Source organism: Pantherophis guttatus, chromosome 3, assembly GCF_059756535.1.
Source record: "Pantherophis guttatus breed Tessera chromosome 3, ASM5975653v1, whole genome shotgun sequence".
NCBI lineage: Eukaryota > Metazoa > Chordata > Lepidosauria > Squamata > Colubridae > Pantherophis > Pantherophis guttatus.
In genome coordinates this window covers 39,000,882-39,025,607 of record NC_142065.1, presented here as the reverse complement: position 1 = coordinate 39,025,607, position 24,726 = coordinate 39,000,882, and the positions used below count along the sequence as shown (strand labels likewise).

Genomic DNA, 24,726 nt, shown 5'->3' with positions numbered 1-24,726 from the left:
AACCTGAAGGACTGTATTAGTTTCTTTTTGACAAACAAGATCAATATAGAATTCCACGAGGATTAAAAGCTTTCACAGCAGGATATAGAATTTGGAACTTTTTTAAAATGATAGAATTGAGGAAAGAGTTTGATCCAGAAGAACAATGAAATTAATATTTTATAACTGTGTAAGAATGAAAGATGAGATAGTATGTTACTGCATGATCTTGAGCACACAGCTTCTATAATTTCAAAATAAAAATTTTAAGGAACTGAGTCTCTTTTTAAAAAAACTAAGACTGAAATACATTGACTGCCACCTTATACTTCACACTATACACCTTACAGTACCCACATAATTCACCCCAGTGGAAGTTCATACAGAGTTGAGAAAAAGTTGAGGGACAATTAAAAATATTTTATAATAAATCTAATTAATTTCAATGCTAGAAAGAAAACATTATTCTCACTATAAAACTGCCCTGTCAATTAGAAAATAAAATTATACAAAGAGCAATCATATTAACTATTTTGAAATAAGAAAAAAAATCATTTTATTGGTATAGTCAAAAAATAAAAATAACAATTTCTCAGAATATACAGATTTAATAAATTTGTTTTCAAATATTGAGTGTAAGAAAATTCTTCCTATTAAAAAAGGGAGATGGAGATGATGGAGAATTTCCCAGACTGGGAACATTTTAAAATACTGGATTACAGCAGGTTAGATCAGAATTCTGCTTTCTAAAAGAACCATCTAAGTGCCTTCATAAAGCTTCACAAGAATATAAAAACGAAACATGACTCTCATCATCTGTTTGCTTTGCAACAAATGATAGTCATAAAAATCATAGGAGGGTTTTTTGGAGTAATAAAAATAGAAAATAAGAGATGGCAACTAAAATAGAGGATGATCTATAGGTGGCTAAAAACAATAAAGAAGAGTATATATTAATATATTAAAGAAGAGTATATATTAATGTGAGACAACTTTAAGAAAATTTACTGTTTGATATAATATATTTTAATTTTAATATGCAAACAAATGCTAGATTGGTGATTATGCTTGACTAAGGTTTTATTGAACAAAACTATAAGATACACAGATTTTAGCAACAAACTGTGATTTAATTTAATATATGCTGGAAATGATGATTATTATGAAATATATTGAGAATTAATTTGAAAGAGCATGTTGGGAAACTTACACAAAATAGATAACTATATTTTAAGAGAAAATTAAAATAAGAGGGATGGATACCAACTAGATAAGAGTTTGAGACTCGGAGGAAATACGTTGGAAACTAGTTAAAATGCTGGAAATCAGCCAAACACTTACAGGAGAGTTGGAGGAGACTATGCTGGAAATCAGCCAAACATAATATGTTGGAAATCAGCCAATAAAATGCTGGAAATCAGCCAAGCAAATAGGAGGAGAGTTGGAGGAGATTATGCTGGAATAATATGCTGGAAATTAGCCAATAATGGTGGTAGGCTTGGAGGAGACTATACTGGAAATAAGCCAAAAATAGTTGGTGCTCTGGAGGAGACTATGTTGGGAATCAGCCAAACATAATATGCTGGAAAACAGCCAAACAATAGAGGGAGGTATGGAAGAAAATAAGCCAGAAATTAATTTAAATAAAATATGTTTTTACGGTAAACCTGAGTAATATGAAAACTGTAATAGATGATAAGTGTTTTTATGTGTGTTTAAGATACTAAGATTCGAGGAAAAGAGATTAAGAGATTAAGAATTAGATAGAATTTGGTTTTATAAAGTGTAATAAAAATGGAGTTGTATTGAATTTGAAATTAAGATTTGTGATGATAAAATTGTAAGGTAAATAATTAGAATAAGAGGTTAGAATATTGTTAAAAATTATTTTGACACTGATGGTAAAAGATATAAGGTGAAGAAGAACAAGATAAAATCAGGATTGATATATACATATAAAAATGAGCGAAAGTTAATTTGAAATTAAAATTGTATTGATATAATGGATTTGTTTAGGTGAAGGTGCTAGACTTTATATTAAAATCTGTTCTTTTATGTTTTGAATTTCTATCCGTAAAAGATGTAATGGGAAATTGTGAATGGAGCTTGTTAAAGGAATGTAAGCGTGGTAACCATCTATGACCGGATCGAGACTCTGTTCTTGAAAGTTATATTTTATGTTTGAAAAAATAAAATAAAAAATATTTACAAAAAAAAAAAGAATATAAAAATGAAACATGACTCTCATCTGTTTGCTTTGCAACAAATGATAGTCATAAAAATCATAGAATGTATGAATTTGAAAGAGACTGTAGGTCACCTACTGTAAACACCTGCAAAACAGGACTTACATTGCAATTCAATATGAAAATTTCACATATTAATTGCCTGATCTTTTCAGGCAATTTGGCCATATAAATCCAAGATACAGGACATTATCATATCTTGCAGCAGCAAATATTAAATGTTAATTGCATTGTGTGAAATGATCATCTTTTAATGAGGTGCTACTACTGAGAAACTAAATATTTTATTCACACCATGCCTAAATGCATAAACTGCTAACAAGAAAAAAAAATCAGAAAGGTTGAAACAGAAACAGAAGCAGAAGGGCTAGAAGACAGACTATTCTCTGAAAATGTTTGCCAAGCTCCTGTGGATTCAATTAACCAATGTATATGTTATTTTTCAGAAATATTTTCAGAGTTGTAATTGTAAATACTACAAATGGGTTGCAACTGACAAATACAGTTATCTTTCACTACAGCAAATGATAACAACTCAATATTATCATCACTAGTTGAGCTAACGTAAAAATCTTAGCATCTACCCAGATCTTCCATAAAAGTCTATTACCCCATACCACTAATTAGAGAAAATTGGGGAAAAGGAATCAAAAATAATTTCTCCAGAAAATATACACCAGTTTTGATTTAGCTTAGTTACAGGAGACACAGTAAAATTACTTACAATGTACTCAAAACAATACAGTTAACAAAAGGTTATATGTATTTCAAAAAAGGCTAGGGAGGAAAATTTACAGCAACTGAAGATGTTAAAATTGAATTCAGTTCAGTTGTTGAAAACATTTCCGAAGCTATCTCCTGCAGAATGTAATACATAAAATTCTTACTTCCTCAAGGATGCAGGTTTCAAATTTTTGCACCAGGTTAATTAAGATTAGCTTCACAACTGAAAAGTTTTCTGCTATACAAGTAGTCCTTGGTTAACAACAGTAACTGGGAGCAGAATTTCTACTGATAAGCAATGCAGTCAATAAAGCGCAATGTCATGTGACCATATCACTTAGCAATCCCAGCAATCTCTGTTACCAACATTAACTGAATTCTATCCATCCCACAGGTCATTAGGTGAGGACCCAACCTGATCCAAGTCATTCCCAGCTTGGTTTCTTCGCATTCCTAAACTTCAATTAGGGGCTGTCTCCACTTCAACTTCCCTCACCTGCCTATCTACCCCAGCCTACTACCCTATTATCCCCTATCCTACTATCCTTGCCTTTTGGCTGCCTACCAACCTGCTATAGCCAGTTGCCCTCCCCAGCCCTGCCTGTCACTACCATGCCACTTCACTACACTACTACATACTACTACTGTACCAGTTGGGGTCTTCTCTTGTGCACCAGCCAGGGCCTCCATTCACACCCCACCCAGGGTCCTTCTTTTCTGCCAGACTTATTTGGTTAAAAAAGATCCTAGATGAGAGGCAAATAGACACCTTGACCAAAATGTGACATGGCCCAGCTGCACTGGCATAAAAAAGGGCCGATTGGTATGGTAATGGCACATGGTACAGCAGGCAGAGCCAGGGGGTGGGTGCAAATGGCAGCAGTAAAAGAGCATTGGTCTTACCTGAACGCAGCTTCTTGTCATGCTGAAGGATAATACAACTCATGGGTCGTTCCTCTACTTCCATGCTTGAAGCTGAGTCAATCATTTCTTTAGTCCCGCCTCCTTCTACTGCGCCTCCCCAGTTTTGATGAAGGCTGATGGATTGACTTTTGGAGTTCTTCGGTGCTGTTACTGATCATTTCCGGACCTAGGACTTGACAGTCTTCAGGGTGGGATTTGTTCTGACCTAGGCCTCCTGAGTCAGTAAAACACACAAGTAGTCCCAAAAACCCGTTTTATTTTAACAGCTGTGAATTCTGTTCATTCACAGATGAGTCCCAAATAGTTATAAAGAGTCCTTCGAGATAAGGCTGATAATCACCCACCTTTATCTCCCTTGACCCGCTGCCTTTATCTGCCTTGACATGCTAATTGGCAAAGACACACGGAGTCCAGAATCAAACAGAGCTTCAGAGTTTAAACTGCACAGAATTAACAATGTTGCTCTCTGCAAAGGCCCACATGCCTTTGCTCTTCTTTTAAGTCTTATGGGATGGGCCAATCATCCCCAAGCCCTACTCCCAAGTTGTCCCTTTTGTTTTAACTGTTCTTGCCTTCTGGCAGCTCTGCGCATGCGCACACTGGGAACAGGCTCCCCCTATTCTGTTCCTCTGCCTCACTGAGGTCCGACTCTGGAGCCTCTGGAGGCAGCACATACCTCCCAGATGGCCCTTTCTCTGCCTCTGACACAGAGCTCTCGTCTGAGCCTTCCCCAGACTCCAGGACTGGCCCATGTTCCTCCCCAGACTCCTCCCTGTCTGACTCTGCTGCCAACTCCACAGGCAGTTGGCGGACCACAACAGGATTGTATTATCCTTCAGCACGACGAGAAGAAGCGTTCAGGTAAGACCAATGCTCTTTCTCCGTCGTGCTGATAGGATAATACAATTCATGGGACATACCAAAGCTGGCTGTCCTACGGGTGGGGCAAAGTCTGGTCCTGGGTCCCTGCCTCTGTATGTACTATCTGAAGTACTCTTCTGCCAAAGGCTGCCTCCGCTGATGCGAAAGCGTCCAGCTTGTAGTGTCTGATGAATGGTGACGGAGAAGACCACGTTGCCACTCTACAGATGTCCACGATGGAAGCCTGAGTATTCCATGCCACCATTGTAGCTGCATTCCTCGTTGAGTGGGCCGTCACTCATCCGGGCAGTGGCAACAACTGCAGTTCATAGGTCTTGATAATGCATGCTCGAATCCACCGATCTATTGTTGATGGTGAAATCTTGTTGCCCAATGAGCTTGGCCTAATTGAAACGAACATTGATTCTGTCTTCCTGATAGAAGCGGTTCTCTTTAGATAGATGTATATCGTCCTTCTAATGTCCAAGGAATGCTACTTCTTTTCTAATTCATGTACCGGCCTAGGATAGAAATCCGGCAGTACTATCTCCTGTGCCCTGTGGAAGGTGGAGTTCACCTTCGGTAGGAAAGTGGGATCTAGTCGCAACACTACCCTATTTGGGTGAAAAATACATAAGTCCTCTCTTATGGACAGGGGTGCCAGTTCAGATATTTGTCTGGCAGAAGTAATTGGCACGAGGAAGACCACCTTCCAGGGGAGGAAGTTTAAGCTGGTGGAACATAATGGTTCAAACAGTTCTATCATTAATCTTCTCAGGACCTTTGTCAGGTCCCATGTTGGATATCTATGAACCACTGGGGTTCATAGATATCCAACAGATATCTATAGATTGGTTGCTCCTCTGAGGAAGCTGCGCACCAGTGGGTGTCAGGTGTCAGGTGATGAACCCTAACCTCCTGCTGCCCAAGACTGATGCTATTGCCGCTACCTGTCTATGTAAAATATTGGGAGACAGGCCTTTGTCCAGGTCTTCCTGTAGGAATACTAGAATTTGTATCACTGATACTGTGGTTGGTTCGATACGTGTATCATCACACCAACCACAGAATGCTCTCCATGTGGTGTTGTAGATCCTGTTGGTTGAAGGCCTTCTAGAGGCCTGCATTGTCTGAATAACCCTGGTGGGGCACTTGAGCTGACCTAATCTAGCTCGTTCAAGTGCCAGACGGTCAGTTGAAGCCACTGGAGTTCTGGGTGTAGTAGTCCCCCTGGCTGATACTCTGTCCATGGGGATCCTCCACGGTCTGGCCATTGACAGGTTGGCCAGATCTGTGAACCATGGCTGTCTGGGCCAGTGTAGCGCTATGAGCAGGACCTCTGCCCTCTCCTCCATACCTTTCTGATCACTTTCGGAATCAATGGTAGTGGTGGGAATGCATATAAGAGTCCCCTTGGCCATGGGCTGCAGAGTGTGTTGTCTCTTTCCATTCCCGGTGTTGGGAATCTTGCGTAGAACCTTGGTAGCTGCATGTTCGTTTTGGATGGAAAAAGATCCAGGACTGGACTCCCAAATCTTTCCGCCAACTCCTTGAATAGGTCGGGATGTAGGCACCACTCTGAGTGGTTGAGTCTTGTTCCGCTGAGCCAGTCTGCCTGTATGTTTGTTGACCCCAAGATGTGTTCTGCTCTGAGCGAAAGGAGGATGCTTCTCTACCCAGAGGCCCAGGTGTTCTGCTTGTTGCATGAGCACCTTGAAGTGTGTGTCCCCCTGACGGTTTATGTGGGTCTTTGTGGTCACATTGTCCATCAAGATGAGTATGTGTTGACCAGTTGAGACCCTTTGGAATCTTTTTAGTGCCAGGTGAGTCGCGCTGAGTTCCAGCCAGTTGATGTTGTTCTTGAGGTCTGCTGGGGACCACTGACCCTGTGCTATCTGGGACTGGCTATGTGTCCCCCAACCAAATAAGCTGGCGTCTGTTGTGATGGTCAGGTGATTCGGCTCCTTGAAGCCACACCCCCTGGTTATGGCCTGTGACTTCCACCACTGAAGTGATTGCCTCACACCCTGATCCTGGGGTTGCTCCTGCCTGATCTCTGATGTGGTAGGAGGAACCATTGCAATGTCCTCGCGTGCAAGCATGCCCAGGGCATGATTGCTATGCAGGACACCATTTTGCCTAGGAGCTGCAGTAGTAGATCCAAAGACACTGTTTGGGCTGTTAGGATCTGATCCTCCAGTGGTTTTATGCTGGTTTAGTGATCCTGTGACAAATACACCTTGCATGAGGTGGTATCTATGACTGTTCCCAAATGTAGCAGTCACTTGGTTGGAGTTGACTGGCTCTTCTCGAAGTTGATGGAAAATCCATGCTTCTGCAGTGCTTGTATTGCTATTTCCAAGCCCTCCTTTGCCCTGGCCTTTGTCGAGGACTGTATCAATATGTTATCCATGTAGCATTGGACGCAAATAGGAATGGTTCTGAGATGTGCTGCCACTACTGCCAGCACTTTGGTGAACGTTCTGGGCACTGAGGATAGTCCTAATGGAAGGGCTCTGTACTGGTAATGGCAGCTGGCATAGCAGAATCGTAGGAATTTCCAATGAGCTTGAAGAATGGGAATGTGCAGATATGCCTACATGAGGTTTATCAATGTTAAGATGTCGCCCTCTCAAATGTTCCCCAGTATTGACTGGAGGGACTGCATTTCGAATCTTCTGTATACTATATGATGGTTTAAAAGTTTGAGGTTTAAAATTGGTCTCCACCTCCCCGAAGCCTTTGGCACCATGAACAGGATTGAGTAGAACCCTTGTCCCTGTTTGTCCCATGGAACAGGTTCTATGGCCTGGATGTCCAGCAGATGTTGAACTGCTGTCTCCATGATATTCCATTTTGTCCTGTTCCTTGATATTGGGCACCTTCTGAAGGAGTTCAGAATTCTATTGCTAGACCTCGCTTTACTGTGTTCAGGACCTAGGCATCCTCTGTTATTGTCATGCATCGATCGGCAAATAGGTCCAGTCTTCTGCCGATGAGTGGACTGCTCTTGCTTTCACTTGTTGCGTTGGAAAGGCCTACTGGTTGAGCCCTGGAATGAACCTCTCCCAGAAAACCGTTGTCCTGCCTTGTCTTTAAATCTGGTTCTGTCCGATTGACAGTTCTGGCCATATGTGGAGCCTCTGTCTATGCTGGTGACCAAAATTGGCATCTGTGGCTAGAAAGGACTGCTTGTGTGTATAGGCTGAAAAGCGCTGCTGGGCATGCCCATTTATTTCAGGCAAAAAAAAATTCTTGTCCCTGGTTTCCACCAGTATAGATTCTATGGACTTGCCAAATAGCTTGTTCCCCTTGACTGGGGCAGAAGCTTGCTTTCATTTATGTTTTACATCCACCTGCCAATGGCGGAGCCAAACCAAGTGTCTTACAGCTACCGATGCTGCGATGGCTTTGGAAACGTACTTAGCTCCATTGAGAATGGCGTCTGCTATAAGTGTAGCTATTACTTTGTTAAAATCCTGTTGTGATCAGAGATCACCAAGTCGTGGCTTGTCCTGCATCTTCCAAAGCCAGATCAGAGCAGCTCTGCTGAAAAATGAGGTGGTTGTGGTAGCTTTGACTGCCCATGCTGCTGCTTGGTGAACCTTATGAAGGGTCTGCTCCGCTTTCTTGTCCTATCCTTTCAAGCCCTCCTCTGCCTCATTGGCTAGGATGGTTGAGGCAGCCACTGGGCCATCATTTGTTGGAGGTTGTAGAGACTCTGCAAATTCCAGCTCTATGTTATACATTTTGTTTCGTTCCCACTCAGCATTGAGAAAAACACTGGTTGGTCCATTTGCCCATGCACCACCTCTCTGAACAGATCGGCAGAAGGAACCATCTCGCATTCCACCGCTGGGCTTGCAAAAAGCCTATCCTTTGGGTCTATCACGGATGGTTTTACCCTAGATGTCATCAGATCAGTGCCCATGCCAGTTGTTGCCTTGGCCTTGCTTAGCAATAGCTTGAACAGACTTGTTCGAAACAGATCATTAAATGGTGAGGTATCTTCCAGTTTCCTCTTCATCAGAGAATTCTGTCTCCTTTTGTTCCTCCTCTCCTGAAAATGAAGCCTCACTAGGAGTGGAGGAGATGCAGGAGTTACGTCTTTGTAATGCCAGGCCCCCTTTTGCCTCCTTGCTGGTAAAGGGCAATCCTGTTCTGATATTCTCTCCATATTTATAGGGCTGGTCTGATCCTCTTGCTCAACATGACCTGAGTTAAAGCCTCTGATATTAGAGCTTTCATCCTATTCATAAGTGCAGGAGATCTAACTCCTACAGTTATGGGAGTGTATGTTGCCCCTGGTGTCAGTCTCATCCCAATGATTTCCAAAGTCCTGAAACTTTTCTTGCAATCCAAGCAATGATTCATCCTCTCTCAAACAAAGGATTGTTTGGTTTGATTGCTCACCAGCTCCCTCTGGTGTTGCAGCTCTGGCACTAATGCCTTGCTGCTCCATCTCTATTGGCTGAAATACTGAAGAGCAGGGAATCCCATTTCGCTCCACCTCCTTTTCAGCTCTTGCAAAACTTTTCTCAATGGCTTTCTGCCTCCTCAAGGCCTCTTTATCCTCAGCTTTGGAGTACTTACTGGAAAATAGAGGCTTTCCTCTTAACTCTAATGTAGTTGCTTTTGCAGCCACTCTGGGCCCTTCTGAGCTCCTTTCTTGGGCTGGGCTTAGAGCAGGGAATCCCTGCTCCTTCCCACTTGCCCGTCTCAGAGTAATCCTCCATGTTTGTCCTCTTTGTTCCTGGGAGACAGGCAGACTCACCCACACAGAGCTTTGCTGCACGGCCCTTGTTTCTATGGCCGGTAATGAGTGTACTCAGCCTAAACTGAGCAGAGATTCTAGGTCCTATATTATTCAAATGATATCCTGGGGTCTCGGCTTTTCAGTTTAAAGTAGACAGAGAGCTGATGCTTTTAAAGGATCGCTACTGGACAGCTTCCCCTCCCCCCACACACACACACACACACGGCTGCAGAGACAGCCTAGTCTTTTTACTCACAGTTCTGCTACCATTAATTTTGCTCCTATTAGTTGGATCCTGGTCTAAAAAATTTTTTCCTCTGAAACACCTCTCCTTGCTGCTTGAAAGCTGAGTCAAAAACTGGGGAGGTGCAGTAGAAGGAGGCGGAATTAAAGGATTGGCTCAGCTTCAAGCAATTCGAACCAGGGGCCGCCCGAGGGACGGGCGCCAACAAATCTCCCCGCCGCAGGATCAGACAGTCCTCAAAGCGCCGTGGGCTGGAACGAATCCTCCGACTCTGCCTTGGGAATCCTCGAGCGGCCACTTTGACAGGCCGGCAATTTGAGCGCAGCGTCGGGAAATTAAGCAGACGTCAGAGCCCGCAGGGCAAACCCTGCGAAAGCTCCGGAGCCGCCCTAAGAGAGCCAAATGCAAACTGAAGCAAATTGGTGTGAGAAAGGGGATGCGGTAACCGCTAAACCCCGCGCTACACACCGGCGGCTAGATAGTGAGTAGGGAACCGCCCCGAAGGGCCGGTAACCCGAGATGCAGTCAGAGGATGACAAAGTCCGTAGGCGGAGGATGGGCTGGATCCCCAGGCACCTCTCTCACGCCTCGCAGCTCACGACAAAAGGCTCTCACCGATTAAAAAGAAAAATACTAAGAAAAATAAAGAAAAATACCTAATGCAATGCAGCTAAGAATTCCAAATTTGAGCACGAAGAGAAAAAGACACCAGTCAGTTAGCAAATGAGTGAAAAGACTGGTGCATCATGGGAAAGTGGGCGTGGCCACAGCACGGAGAGACAGTGGAAAAATATCACCCAGTCAAAAGAAGCGAAGAAGAAAGAAGCCCCCCAGGAGTGGATTGCAGGAGCAGAGGTCTGGAAAACAAACCTCCATCCTCAAGATTACATTAACCGAATCTTGCAAGTCTGAAAGTACCTCCCCCCCTCTACTTTACAGTTCAAGAAACAAGGGTGAATCCTTCTGTAGCATTTGCTAGGCCCCCATTCCTGCTGCACTCAGCTGCCATTTAGCTAAGTGTTGTCTGGTCTGCAACTCCTTCTCCTATCTCCCAGGATCATTCCACATAGGATTACATCCTTGTATTTTGTTAAATTTTCTTCCTGTTATTATAATTTTAAGAATAAAACCCTTTTTTATTTCCCCTGGTTTTACTTTTTCCTTACCTTTCAGTTCTATTTATAATGTTATCTACTCACACTATTATTGGGTTTCAGAAAAGGACAAATAATATACCTTTATTTTTTTTCCTTTTTGTTCCTGTATCTTAGAATTTTTTTCTCTTGTTTTCCATTGTTATTCTACTAAATTCTCAATGCTGCAGGACCATTCCCGCATCACTTAAGATACTTAACTGATTAAGTCTCTCAAATGAGCTCAATTAAGATTCACTTTTACTTGATTAGAAACATGCATTGTTGAATTTCTGATTCACCTTCACCATCCTCAAGACCTGTTAAATGCCTATATCTCAAATAATATTTTAAATAGTTGTATCAAGCAATGTCCTTAATTGCTGGTAATAGCTCAAGCTCTTCATTATTAAAGTCCATCAAGATGTTCCCTCTGCCACTATTTCTATAATTTCCTCTCGTTTGCTGACATTTTAAAGCTAATGGATGTACAAGAAACTCATTAAACCTATCATCAAAATACTATGAAGAGGAAGAGAATTGCAAAAGGCAAGAAAGATGTCCTTGAATTGTGCATGTCCCAATTCTGGAATTTAAAATAAAAGTAATGGTGCCTTTTGCTCTATCTGCATGTGCTATTTTTTAAAGAATTCTCTGAAATTCATGAATGTTTATCAGCATATTCTCTTTGGTTCATTACAGGGTGAATTTGATTTAAATCAAGTTGATTTAAATCACAATTTAAATCATGATTTAAATCACTAGTAAAAAGGCTTGATTTAAATCAACTCGATTTAAATCATAATTTTAAAGAGCAACTGTCATCTCTGCTACTCCTTTGACCCACTTTTGACTCACCGATAGTCCCAGTGTTGCAGAATATACAGCCTCATGCTACATAACTAAGCTCCATTTCATGCTGAATAAACTAAATTATTTATGTATCTTAAATAGAAAACTATCTTACAATAGATTTTACCCCAAGTTTTTTATTAAAATAAATTCGATAAAAATAAAAAAAAATCCGATTTAAATCAAAAAATCTGATTTTTTTGATTTTAAAAAAGAAATCATTGATTTTTACCCACCCTGGTTCATTAGTCATTATTAATATTAGCTTTTTGGGGGGAGGTAACATTTAAAAACTGTAAGGCAATTTATTACCTTTAAACCTTCTAATTAAAAAAAAATCTATATAAAAATTGTATCAAATATACCTTAGTTTTTTTCAGTGAAAATCCTGAAATATTCTGTGTCAAATACTTGTCACACTGGGGTTAAAACGAACATATGATTCTATTTTCAATTTTGTTCACTTAATGTAAGTAAAATCAATATTTGAAATCATATCCTGTGCCCAGTAACTCAGACCCTGGTCATCTCACACTTGGGACTATACTGCAATGTGCTCTACAGGAGGATACTTTTGAAGAGCATTCAGAAGCAACAAATACCGTGTTTCTCCAAAAAGAAGGCCAGGTTTTATTTTGAGTCCCGAAAAAACAGCTAGGCCTTCTTTTTGGAGGGTTTTCATTCAATAATTACTCACCTCACGGCGGTGGGTCACCTCGCGGCGGTTGCACCAACAGCCCCCCCAGCAGGAGCCCGCTGCTGCTTGCCACCACTTGCACGCATCGTCCCAGCATCCATTTCGCCTTGCAGCCGATAAGAAAGCTCTGGATTGCTCCGGAGCTCTGTTATCAGCTGCAGATGCCTTCCAGCAGGCATCTGAAAGCTAAAGAAAGGCCAGGGCAATGCATGCGAGTGGTGGCAAGCGGCTGCAGAAGAAGCCGCCGCAGAAGAAGTAAAGGCAGATGTTGGGGTGTGCAAGGCCTGATAAGTAGAGCAGCTCCACCACCACCCATCCCCACCCTAGCTTATTTTTTACCTGTGTGCCTCACCCTACCCCCTGCACCCCGGGGTGGGTGGGGTCTTAATTAGGACTAATTTTGTGGGTGGGAGCTTAATTTGATAGTATGCACTCAAAAACATGATAGGGCTTCTTTTCAAAGTGGGTCGTCTTTTTGGAGAAACACGGTAGCTCAAGCATGGCACACAGACAGTTCTTGCATCCCCTAGAGTGGCCCATGTTACACCACTGTTCAACAAGCTGCACTGGCTCCTTTTTGCGTCCAGGTGCAATTCAAGGTGTTGGCTATCAACTTTAAAATCCTATATGGCATGAGTCCAGGTTATCAGAGGAAACGTCTTACCCCAAAGGAAGCACGCCCATCGCACCTATGCCAGCAGAAGGGGCATGCTGTGTGCTGTGTCCATCAAGGATTCTAGCTGGCAGATACAGGAAGTCTTTTCTGCTGTAACTCTGCCCTTTGGAACATCTTGCCCCGCCTCCCAGCTGAGATCTGCTCACACCCTTCTGATCTTCCGTAAGGGCCTGAAGACGTGGCTCTGCCAATTGGCTTTGGGCACCAAAGGGGGAGTATCACTGGAAGCAGTCGATAGTTTAAGAAGAGATCCCACCTACATCCCTGGCATCCCGTTCCCTCCAGCCCCATCTTTTAATTGTAATTTTTATTGTTATCAGAAATGTTTATTTTTTACGGTTTTATTAGTTTTATTGTTGTAAGCTGCCTAGAATCACCTTCAGGTGAGAGAATTAGCAAATAAATCTAATAAAAAAAATAACATCCTCCAGAACACCAGAAAAGTTTCCAATTTTCTCTTACATACATTATTTAATCAACAGTCCAAAACATCTTCCATATTAGCCTGTTTCCCTTTCCATACTACAAATTTATTCATTCATATAGCTGCCCATGTGACATACATGAATCAGAGCAGCTTACAATATAAAGATAAACAGGTAAAATACATAATATAATATAAAATACAATAATGTAAATAAAAAAGCAGCAGGACATCAGGGCTTTCAGGGCCATGCAAAAGACCAGCAGGATGAGGGCTAACCTAATCTTAGAGGGAATAATGTTTCCAAGGGTGTGCACCATAGTAGAAAAGCCTTTCCTCTTGGCCCCTGCTAGCCAACATTCCTTTGCTTATAGCACCCGGATCATGCCCTTCCTCCCAGACTAGGTAAGCTGAGCAGAAACAATTTGGGAGAGACAGTCCTGTAAGTACTGTAGTACTAAGCCAGTAAGGCCTTTAAAGTGAATACCAGCACCTTGAATTTCACCCAGAAGCACATTGGAAGCCAATGCAGCTCAAAAAACAGTGGTGTTACATGTGTCAAATAACCAATACCATTAACTCTGCCATCACATTCTGCACCAGTTAAAGCTTCCAAATGCTCTTCAATATCACCTTCATGAAAAACATGTACAGTACAGACATGAGTGATCATGAACAGGACCCCAGTCAAGGAATAGGTACCGTGTTTCCCCGAAAATAAGACTCTGTCTTATATTTTTTTGAACCCCGAAATAAGCACTTGGCCTTATTTTCGGGGAGGTCTTATTATTGTGGGGCACGTGGTTTAAGACGGGGCTCCTCTTGCCATCTTACCGGATTTCCAGCTCTGCATTTAAATATTTTCAGGGAGGGCTTATTTTCGGGGGGAAGATTATTTTAGCACATGCGCTCAAAAACCCAATTGGGTTTATTATCAGAGCATGTCTTATTTTTGGGGAAACAGGGTACAAGTCTCAGAAGTCCCTCATCCCATCCCAATAATGCAGTATCTAGGGTAGTGCTACCAACTCAGAGACAAAGATAGAGGATCTACAGACCCAGGATGCCCTACACAGAGTCACCCAGTCTTGCTCGGATTATCTGAAGTTTATCACATCCTATCCAGGCCCCAGAGCATCCAGGCACAGAACCTCCATGGCATCATTCGGGGATCAGGGGTAGAAATATAAAGCTGAGTATTATCAGAATATAGATTCATCCCAAACCACTGGACAGCTTCACTCGATGGCTTTGTGTAGATGTTAAATAGAGAAGGAGAAAGTACCAAGCCCTAAAGCATTTTGCAAAGGACTGCAGGCTGGACCTCTCTCCCCCATCAATATCTGCTGAAACCAACGCTGGAGAAGGAAGAGAACCCACAACTCCCAAAGCTAGCCCAGAAGAATACCCTGATTTATAGATCGATTTTTCAATATTGGTGGTATGAATATTACAGGTTGATGTGCCTAAATACAGGTATTATAAAACATAGAACCAAATCCTTTAGGAGCAAATGGCTACATCAATATTGTTGATATCCTGCACGCAACCTTCTTGTCCTATTTCACATAACCATTTTGCTGATCTTAAATAAATCACTGTATTCTAATTGCTCATTATTTCAATCAAGTAATTTACATTCCAAATGAGATTTAAACTAGTTGTTGATGCTGCTAAATTGGTCTTAATACCTAATGGGAATACAATTCTTAAGCCAATTGACTTTACAAAATTATGAGTTATAATTTAAAAAAACTTTAATGAGTAACGTCTACCAAATACTTCAAATATATGGTCTATTTGAACAAATCATACAATCTGCTTTGCTACTTTTAAGATTGAACAACAGGAATGTATTTGTTTTGATTCATAAATAGTTGTCTTAAACTAATCTGCAATTTTAAACTACATTATTTAAGTTATAGAGTAACCTAAAATATACTAAGTTTCATTTTAAATTTTTTACTTCAAAGAAAAATCCTGCATAACTTTTGCATAGGAAAGGGTAATACAAGAGACCTGGCATTTTTATTTAGTCTTGATATTTCCACAGGAGCTCAATGTAACATATATAATTAATCTTGCATTCTTCCCAAGAACAACAGTATATGCTCGACTGAAAAATAATGGCTGGCCAATTATCATTCAGTGGATTTTAATAGAAGAAAATGGACTTGAACTTCAGAAACATAGACAAATTGGTAGACATTTTCATCCTTGAAATACTACTGATTTCAATATTGAAAGTAGAAATTGTCATCTATTATTGAACAATTTATAAACTTGCTCAGTGAACAAGCCTAATCAATAAACATTAAGCATATGCAAACAGATATGGGAAAAACTACTAAAATTTATATCACCTAAAAAGCAGCCTTTCTCAACTGCAGGTTTTCCTGATGTATTGGACTAATTTCAGGTCATTATGGCCTTTGATCATGGTGTCTCAAAATAAAAATAATAGAAATCCAACACAAATTGGTCATCAAATTGAGAATGGCTAGTCCTTACAATACAAAGTTATATGGACCAATGGTTTGATTAAAAATCAATTAGAATCCACTTTATTAGAGTTCCTTATTTTAGACCCAACATCAGCCCTCTCTCTCTAATTGATTAGAAATTAGTTATGAACACGTACGATTTTTATATTTCCAAATGTTATCATTTTTTTCTAAAAAGGCTCCATTGAGGCAGAAACCATAATAAACATTCAATCTATGTGTTTGACATTTACAGATAATACAAATATTTTGTCAGGAAGATGAAAAATAGATTAAAACTCACTTTTCGGTATGTATATTATAACAATTTTCAAAGAGCAGTTTTTCCTCTATATTTACTCCTGTGACTAACTGCAGCTTTATACAACTTTCTCATACTGAAAAATGTAATTACATTTGAACATAATGACAAATAAAAGACAATATTCTTACTTCAGTAAAGAGAGAAACTGGATTACATACAAAATAATTATGTATTATTAACCTATGTTTAATACTATGTCCAAAACAGCTTATCAAATCTCAACCTTTTCAGCATGTAAGTACAACAGATCCAAATGCTTCATGTAATTATTAGCTTTATTAGCTATATATATTCTTTACAAAACATGCAAACATGATCATCAATCTAATGTGCAATGAATCCTACTCTCATTATTGAAATCTGTTTACATAGTTCTAGGAATTGCCATCAATTTTCAAGTCTACACAAATTCATAGAAAAATAAAATAAAATAAAAAATGTCACCAAGTTAAAAAAGACAATTTTCAAGACATTATTAAAACACCCAATTAAGTCTATTTGAGGAAGCAGAATGTAAAATTATATTAACTGATAAAAGGACTAGATAAGAAAATAAGGCTACAGTCCTAAGGCCACAAGATTGGTTGGCTCCCCCTCAAATGTCAGCAACAAGTTTCTGACCTTGGAGAAGGGAACTGGACATCAGAATTAGCCTCCATCGTTGGCCTTTCTGAAATCACAAACCTTGATCTCAAGAAGCCCCTAAAATTGAAGCAGGATTGAAAGCAGGATTCAGAACATTAATTTGGCAGATGCAAATAAACTGCTTTCCTTTGAAGGTGTATTTATTTATCAAATTTGTATAGCCTCTCATTCACCAAAGATGATTCTGATTGAAGAACAACGATCAGATAATGAAAAGGAAAAAAGCAAATAAAGCAAAATATAAGGATAGTGATCACTTCCCCTTTCCAGCTTGGATCACTGGAGGGCTCTCAGTTGCCACTAAGACTGCCATTTCCATCCTCCGAAAGTCCAGTCCAGTTTACATACTACCTCTCATTAGGACAGGTAACAACATTATTACCATATTTTTTGGAGTATAAGACACACCGGAGTATAAGATGCAGCTTAGTTTTTGGGGAGGAAAATAGGGGGAAAAAATCTGCCTACCAGGTATTCATCTGGCTGTCCTTAGTCTGGTCGGCTTCAGCACATTAGTTTGCTGGGTTTTATCCCCTGCTTGGGGATAAAAAACAGCTTCTAAAGCACAACTGATCTTTGGAGAGAGAAGCAATGAGAAAAGCAGGCAACCCACAGATATCGCTTCACTCCCTAGCGCCTCGTTAGGTCTGAAAAAAAACTTCACAGCTGAGAGTCAGAAGGAGCAGGCAAAGCAAGGAAGCGGAGATTGCTTCACTTGCTAGCGTCTCGTTAGGGCTGAAAAAAAGCTTTGACAAAGCTACATTCGGAGTATAAAACGCACCCAAATTTTCAGCCTCTTTTAGGAGGGAGAAAAGTGCGTCTTATACTCCAAAAAGTCACATATGGTAAGTCACTCTATCTTCCAGCTACAATGTAGAGATAATAGAAATTATTGAATTAATTTATATGATTATTTGTAAGTTAACATTGTAAGTTAATTATATTGTTAAGAACTTGTACCATTATTATTCTGACAGAGAATAACAGAGATTTTGAATCATCTCAGAAAACTCAAAATTAATTTTTGTAAATTCCTTTTATTTTCTGGGGGGAAATTGTAAAGATGAAATTAGAAAAACCAGAGATATAGCATTAAAAGTTTGAATTAACTGAGCATCATAGGTAGTTCATTGATCCTAGTGCAATGAGGTTTTCTCAGATAGATTTTTTAAAAAAATGTATAGCAATTCATGAAACTACATATTTATTAAATTTGTGTACGTATGTACACTTGTGCACACATCTCATCGCAAGTCATGTTTATTTATTTGTTCAATTTTTGTACCTGCCCATCTCAATCAATGACTTAGTTGAAAGAAGTAAATTCTAGTCACAAAAAATTCACAGAGTACAATCACTCCTTTTGACCTACATGATGGTTTAAAACATTTTCCCAAATGATACTGCTTTCATAAAGATTTGAAAAAATTCAGGGGGACGGGTTGTAACCAGATTTAATGTGGTGTCTGATACTTGATACCCACCCAATTTAAGAATATTATGCACAATTCTCTGAAAATCTATTTAATGTATATCTTCCAAAGTTGCAAAAAATGCTCATGTAAAACACACTTCAGAGAATCTGGATTGAGGAAAAAGTATCCTAGAGTGAAATTTCAAAACAGAAAAAGCCAGCAATTAGAGAAAGTTTAGAAGCACTTGACATGCATTTCATTTACTCTCAATAATTCCGTCTAGAACAAAACACTATCCACTATTATTTTCAGGCCAAGGTGAGTATCATTGATTTCCTGAAGGCTCCCAGAATCTGTAATATAGATAGTAGCTACTAAAAGGCAGACAAAAAGTGCTGGACAATCCTTAAAATTTATTTTGTTTTTCCTAAATACTGCTAGCCAATAAAATGCAAACATCTGAGGCAGGAGGGAGAGAGGGAGAGGGAATATTTGAATTTGATCTCCAAAAGGTACTATGAGTGTCTATGGAACACTTTAGAGAAACTAAATTTTTCCCCTAGGATCACACAGCAAATGCAATCCCAGGAAAGGCACTATATAGACCTGAACTGTAGAATAAAGAGGAAGGGAGGAGTCTGTTAAGAGTGGAATGTTGGAAACAGTTTATAATTTGTCAGTTAGGATTAGGCATGATGGGATTCTTAAATTTAAGAAGAAAAAGAAAAGACCCTGTATTGACACCTAAATGTTTACTCTTTATCATACAAAAAAATTATCCCACTCTCAAGAATACAGTACAGTATACAGTATTACTCATACAAAGTACTAGAAGAATTTGTGTAGAAGTGCTCAAATAAACATACATTTCTGAGTTCAGAATGATTTAATTCTAAGTGTAGCCTCTTTTGCAACAGGTGCAAATTAACACACTCCAAATTATTAATATAATGTAATCTAATATGGCCTCTCTGCAATTGACCACTTAGACACACACAAGAGATTCTCCAAGGTCAGGCTTGGTGCTGTATATAGCAACAAATGTACCAAATTCTACACAAAAAGATCTGCTCCGGACCAATTCCATCCTACGGTATCACTTATGTAAGGCATCTATACAGCCCTTGACACAAACCTCCGATCCAGCCAGTCAGTCCTGGAATTCCTTTTCTAACCCACCCTGTATCGCTGCATCACACGGGGTTATTGATCTGGTCAAAATGGTGCCAGTTTAAATCACAAGCGCTTCTAACACCCTACTCTCCTCCATTCATTCACCTTGTTCACAGCCCCTTCCCTTAGGCAGGCGCCCACCTTTAGCAGGGCTGCCTCCCCAGTCAGACTCCTGTCACCGGCACTTTCATGCCCACAGCCTTGGCACTCACTCCCTCACTCACCCTGCTGGATATCCCCGTTGGCACCGCCGGGAACCGGCACGCTGAGTTGGCGCTCAGGCTCCGGCAGGCAGCGGCGGCAAAAGGAATGAAGGCAAGGCAACAGCTTCGGTTCGGCCTCCCGGCTTTGCAGGCTTTGCGCGCACACTGCGCAGGTGTCTAGAAGCGACAGCGGGCCCGGCGCGGCGCTGGACAGAGCGGGGGGAGCAGGGCTGGGGCCCAGAGGTGCCGGGATAGAGGTGGAGCTCGGGCCTACGCTTACCACAACCGGCGCCGCGGCCTCCGCCTCCCCTGGGCCCTTGTCCGCCGCCGCAGCCAGAATCGCCGCGGCGGGGCTTTCCCTTTCTTCGGGCTGGGTAGGGGCCGGAGAAGACGGGGATGCAGTTGCCGCCGCAGAGGTGACAACAACAGCCGACGCCGCAGCGGCAGGTTCGGGACCACCCCCCGCCGGCCCGGCCTCTCCAGCCCCCTCCCCGCCGCCACCGCCGCCGCCTCCTCCTCCTCCTCCTTTGTTTTCCGCCATATTTCCTCCTTTGAACCCGACTCCCCGCTTTGCTCACGCATCGGATGGCGCATGCGTCCGCACGCACGCCATTAGGTTGCGCGCGCGCCTCCGACACTCTTCTAGAGCTGGGACTGCAGAGATTGAGTGGGGGGGGCGCCGAGGGGAGAGCGAACGTACGAGCGTGCGCGTTCTAAGAGGGGGGGGGAAGAGGTGGAGGTGGTTAGCAACCTTTACAATGTAATAAAGCGAACGGAGTGAATGTAGAGGGGAGCGCAGGCGCGCAACGCTGGGGGACATGTAAGGCAACAGCGCATGCGCGCCGTTGTCTTATACGTGGATGTCTAAATGATTTTTGGCGGCTGGAGACTGGAAGGAAATTAGAGTCATGTGATGTTGTTTGAAGCGTCCGAGCTGAACGTCTGTGCGGATTCTCAATCATCCAAATCATAGTTGTCCCAAAAATGCTTTTCCAAAAGTCAACAGGACTTTCTTGGTTTTCTTCCCTTGAACAAGAAGCTTCTTAGATGAGAAGCGAAACGTGTTCAAGGAAAAAACCCTTGGGTCCTGCAAAACCAAGTAAATCCAGTTACCTTTTGGAAAAGCATCTTTGGGACATCCGAACTGAAACCAAATGGGCTAAATCGCAGATGCTACAATGAAAAAACAATAATTTGCTTCTAAAGGACTTGATTTTCAGAGACTTCTAATGACAGACTAGGTGCAAGCAATGACAGTGATGCTGCACTTTGCTAATGTTAATTGTTTAATAATTTGAGCAGGTGTATTTGCATGGCAACTTCTGTGCTTGTGAATTTGTCTGCACAAGTTTCAAAAGGAATTTGCTGCTGCAGCCTCCTGTCTGGCCACACTTTAGAAGTTGGTGTATTGCACATTCAAGCTGCCATAATTAATTCAGAAATAAGGCTTGAATTTTAGCAGGGTGGATTTGATTTAAATCGAGTTGATTTAAATCACGATTTAAATCATGATTTAAATCACTAGTAAAAAGGCTTGATTTAAATCAACTCGATTTAAATCATAATTTTTAAAGAGCAACTGTCATCTCTGTTACTCCTTTGACCCACTGTTGACTCACCGATAGTCCCAGTGTTGCAGAATATACAGCCTCATGCTACATAACTAAGCTCCATTTCATGCTGAATAAACTAAATTATGTATGTATCTTAAATAGAAAACTATCTTACGATAGATTTTCACCCCAAAAGTTTTTTATTAAAATAAATTCGATAAAAATTTAAAAAAATCCTATTTAAATCAAAAAAATCTGATTTTTTTGATTTTTTTTAAAAAATCATTGATTTTTATCCACCCTGAATTTTAGTACCAGGTTGGGGAATATTATCTGAGCAACAAAGAGCTTGTTTTAAACAGAAGCTTCAGATATCATGTTAGTGTGAATCAAGCCCTTTCTTGAACCATTAAAGGAGCAATATATCTAAAAGGGTTATGTAACTGTTTTGTACACTTAAGCTAACTTCCAGTGAAAACATTTATGCATGCATTATTCACAACTGCTGGAAGCCCCCAACCCCCAGAGAATGAAATATTTTGGGGAATATTAAAAGAGGCAGAATATTATATGTCCCCAAAGGAGAAATGGAGCTTCCTGCATAGTAAAACAGCCTCCAGCAGATCCCTGAAGTCTTTAGAGATAGATATTTTGTACCCATTAAGAAATCCAGGCCAGCCTATTCATGAACAAAACAAAACACCTTCAGTTCCAGCTGATGGAATTAAGAATTTACATTCCCCCATCCAAATTCTAAGAACCGGATATGACCTTTAGTACATAATAGGATTAACCTGCCACCATTAGAATAGCAAAAGACAGAAGGCTCACTACATTGCACAATCTCTACAGCATCTCAATCACAAAATTCCAGAATCCTATAAAAAGCAAGGTACTCATCAAATCACTTTCTCAGCTGTCCCAGAACAACATGCTGTTGTTGGCTCTGCTCATAAATAAACCTCCTTTCTTTGCAGCCAGTCAGCCTCCATTTTATTTCCAGCACCTTTCTTCCGGACTGCAACATCATTCCTCTTCAGATCAAATATTCTGATGTGATGTACTGATCCCACCTACAGGAAAATGTCATTACTTGGTTATTGCTTGTTCCTTGGTTGAAAGTAATCAATTATTCTTTCTTGTTGTTTGTTCTTTTAATTTTACTACTGCATTTAAGAATATAAATCATGTGATTGTATTTAGTTGAAGTGGCATCTAAGCCAACTAACATAAATTAATTAATTTAAGCCACCATTTCGAGATGATTGCAGTATTGCAGGCTAATTCTGCTGACTACCAGGAGTTTGAGTCTCACCGGCTCAAGGTTGACTCAGCCTTCCACCCTAAAATGAGGACCCAGATTGTTGGGGGCAATATGCTGACTCTGTAAACCACTTAGAGAGGGCTGTAAAGCACTGTGAAGCAATATTGCTATATCAAGTATCTAGAGACATGATCCTATTATCTCCCTTGTGATATTGCCTGAAAATACCAGGTAAATTCACAGTGAAGCAGTATACATTTGCTAAATGAGGTACTTCACAAATGAAACACCTTTGTTGAAGGAAATGCACTGGTTGCCAATTAGTTACCAAACCAGATTCAGAGTTTTGGTTTCAACACAAAAGTCTGTAAACAGCCTAAGCACTGGATACCTGTCAGATCACTTTTGCCATAATAGATCTGGTCCATCATCAGGGCAGGTTCTGCTGCATATACTATACTGAGGATTGCTGAATGCCACCTGGCAAATGTTTATAGAGAGATAAGTCTTTTTGGGGGCACCCATACCCTAGAATGCTCTGTCCCTGAAAGCTGGTGCCTGTTGCAAACTTCTCTTTGGTCAGGTCTTCATAATATGACTATTAGAAGAATGTGCCATTATTTTAAATGAGTATATTTTATTGAATATTATTTTTATGTTTCAGCATAGGAAGCAATATGAAAGTATATAAATATATTTCTAAATAATAAACTGTTGCTATAAGTGGGACTTCTTTAAGTACTAAAAATCATACACATATACTGTTTTCTGGAACCATGTGCAATAAAGTTAAGCATGCAGATGTCAGGTATTCCATTAATTTAATCTCTTCATATAATATCTTGGAACCGAACAGAAGATTCACAAACAGCTTTCAAGATTAAAACATCAATCCAATTGAAAACAAGCAGCATAATGAAACAATAAACTTCCATAGCTATTTATAACATCCACTATCATGAAAAGCGCAAGCAAAAACATGATGATCTAGTCAATATGTTTTCTCCCTGTTTCCAGAAATTTACAAAATCAGTTGTAGAACACAGTGGAATTAATGTGGGTGTTAGGAAGAAAACAGTAATTGGAGAGAGGCTGCTTAAAATGGTGATATTTTGCAATTGTACATCTGTCTAAGAGAATATGTAAATTCTTAATATGAAAATTAGTTGGGAAATAACAAGCTGGAGAAATTTAGTTTTTATCTAAGATACATAGTTAATTGTTGGAATTGTGTTCATATGCATAAATATGTGATTTTAGGTATTACCTCATCCAATCCTCATAATTGCTTTGATAATGCATTACTTAAACTGAGATTGAAAATGATATTTCCCCTATTAGAGAAGAGACCAGGTACAATTCAAATCTATGATGAACTTATAACAAACTAGTATCAAATTTTCTTTATATTCTTACATAGAAATGATGTGATGGTTTTGGATAAAGGTGTCAACTAATTCTGAGAATCAAAACTAACTTCAGTAGGTTTGGAGAAATTAAAGTATCTTGGATTCTGATTTCCCAGTCCCAGATTATTGCTCTTGTAGCCTCCAGCAACAACAGTTTGTGACTTAGAATATTTTGTACATTCAACAAACTATGACTTGTTCAACACAATATAGTTTTGTACATTGTATGAAACCAATTTTTGGCTATGTTCAATTTTTTTTTATTTTTTAAATTTATTTATCAAATTTATATGCCACTCATTTTGTGGTTCAAGGCAACTCAGAGCAGCATACAACGTAATAAAGTATATGGATGTAAAAACAATTATAAGTTTAAAAACAGATTAAAATTACAAAAAATTAAAAGAATCTTTTAAAACCACATGACATGCTATGCTTAAAATGGGAATGTGGAAAGAGCAAAGAGAATGTCATTCTTATTTTCTCTCTAAACAAAATTCCCTTTTATAAACTCTCAAAAGTTTTAAAATTTACTCGATGCTTCTTTTTGTTTGAAAATGACTCCAGAAACACAATGGTTACCCTGGTCTGTAAATTCTAGCCATCAGAGTAAGGTTGGCATAATCAGAGACAGATTTTAAGAGATCCAAAATTTATTAGTAACAAAATAATGCAATGAAAATATGTAAATAACATTGTTAAATTATAAACTCTGTATAATCTGGTGAGGTAAATGAGAAG

At 40.1% G+C, this 24,726-nt stretch overlaps 1 protein-coding gene across 4 annotated transcripts in view; it reads right to left on the bottom strand.

Annotated features, from left to right (window-relative positions):
- TRIM33 (tripartite motif containing 33) overlaps positions 1-20,600 on the bottom strand; it is a 61,085-nt gene extending 40,485 nt beyond the window's left edge. For 2 of the 4 annotated variants that reach the window (XM_034414262.3, XM_034414264.3), the window contains exon 1: positions 19,781-20,600. In XM_034414262.3, the coding sequence (XP_034270153.1) occupies positions 19,781-20,300 (520 nt within the window). In that variant the 5' untranslated portion in view covers positions 20,301-20,600. The remainder of the gene's footprint in view (positions 1-19,780) is intronic. The other 2 variants (XM_034414263.3, XM_034414261.3) reach the window with 2 other exon arrangements.
- Positions 20,601-24,726: the final 4,126 nt, after the last annotated feature.